A 1,077-nucleotide genomic window follows, 5' to 3' on the forward strand; every position below is an offset into this window, starting at 1 on the left:
TAGGTGTCGAAATAGGATACATCATTCTTCGAATAGTAGTCATTATCGATGCCATTTCTGTCTACGTGGTGAGATTTGTGTTAGTCTGCATGCGGTGACTACAGAAGAGCACAAACGTGAGTTTCATCATCTATGGTAAGTGTCCTTGCTCAACCATGGAATCATTGATAACAAAACATTGGCCGAATGGATTTGGACTTCTCCGCTTCTTTGAGCTCTTGTTCAACAAACCTACTAGTTTATCTCTATACTGTGACCAACACGAAGCGTCAAGAATAAGTAGAAATCTGTGTGTTGAAGGATCGAAAGATCCGCGTGAAGATCTTGCCAGAAAAACAATAGTGCACTCCTTGACTACCACCCGACAAGCGGGGGTATCCATCTCGTTTTTCGAGCGGAAACCACAAACAGTACCCACAGGGTTGACAAAGAACAAAATGGGAACAACTAACGACACTGTTTTATCCCGGCTGCTTTCCGCGTCTTTATTCAATCTATTCAAGCGGAGCCTTCCCCCAGAGGTGTAGACATATCTTCAAGGCAGTCAGCAGCAGTTCTTACTTCCTGAGGTACATCAGGTTGTAAGTTCCTCTGTCGCATAGCAACGGGTTCGTAACACCCAGTATACGAAACACCCACGAACCCTTCACCTCGCTCACGATCAATGGGGACGAAGACTTTGGCCGGTAAAGATGATGCCACTTTGAAATGGCGCTCCTCGAGATAACACCAGAATAGGATGGTACCAATGAACAAAGGCAACATCAATGGTGCCACTACTGCAGCTTCTTTGATTGCCAAAACGCCCATAACAGTGAACTCTGCAGAAATCAGACAAGCCAAGATGAATCGGATCGCTCGAGTCCACAATTCACCCTTAGTGTCGCAACTTGGGGCGTAAACCACCGCAAACTGGTTCTTATATACCAGGGAAAAGAACGAGAAAGCGATAGCCATCACAAAGCTCGATATTGGTGACATCACAGAATACACGAATAATATCATGAAAAACAACATAATGGTAGAAAGCACCCTGGGATGGTTCAGCTCGACAGGTGAGCTCAGAGGATCCAGAAA

At 45.2% G+C, this 1,077-nt stretch overlaps 1 protein-coding gene across 1 annotated transcript; it reads right to left on the bottom strand.

The window, feature by feature from the left end:
* Positions 1-498: 498 nt before the first annotated feature.
* Pmar_PMAR009340 (hypothetical protein) lies at positions 499-957 on the bottom strand (the record flags this gene model as incomplete). Its single annotated transcript, XM_002766619.1, has 1 exon — positions 499-957. One exon carries the CDS (start codon positions 955-957, stop codon positions 499-501), a length of 459 nt encoding a protein of 152 aa, XP_002766665.1.
* Positions 958-1,077: the final 120 nt, after the last annotated feature.

Source organism: Perkinsus marinus (assembly GCF_000006405.1).
Source record: "Perkinsus marinus ATCC 50983 genomic scaffold scf_1104296972330, whole genome shotgun sequence".
Classification (NCBI taxonomy): domain Eukaryota; phylum Perkinsozoa; order Perkinsida; family Perkinsidae; genus Perkinsus; species Perkinsus marinus.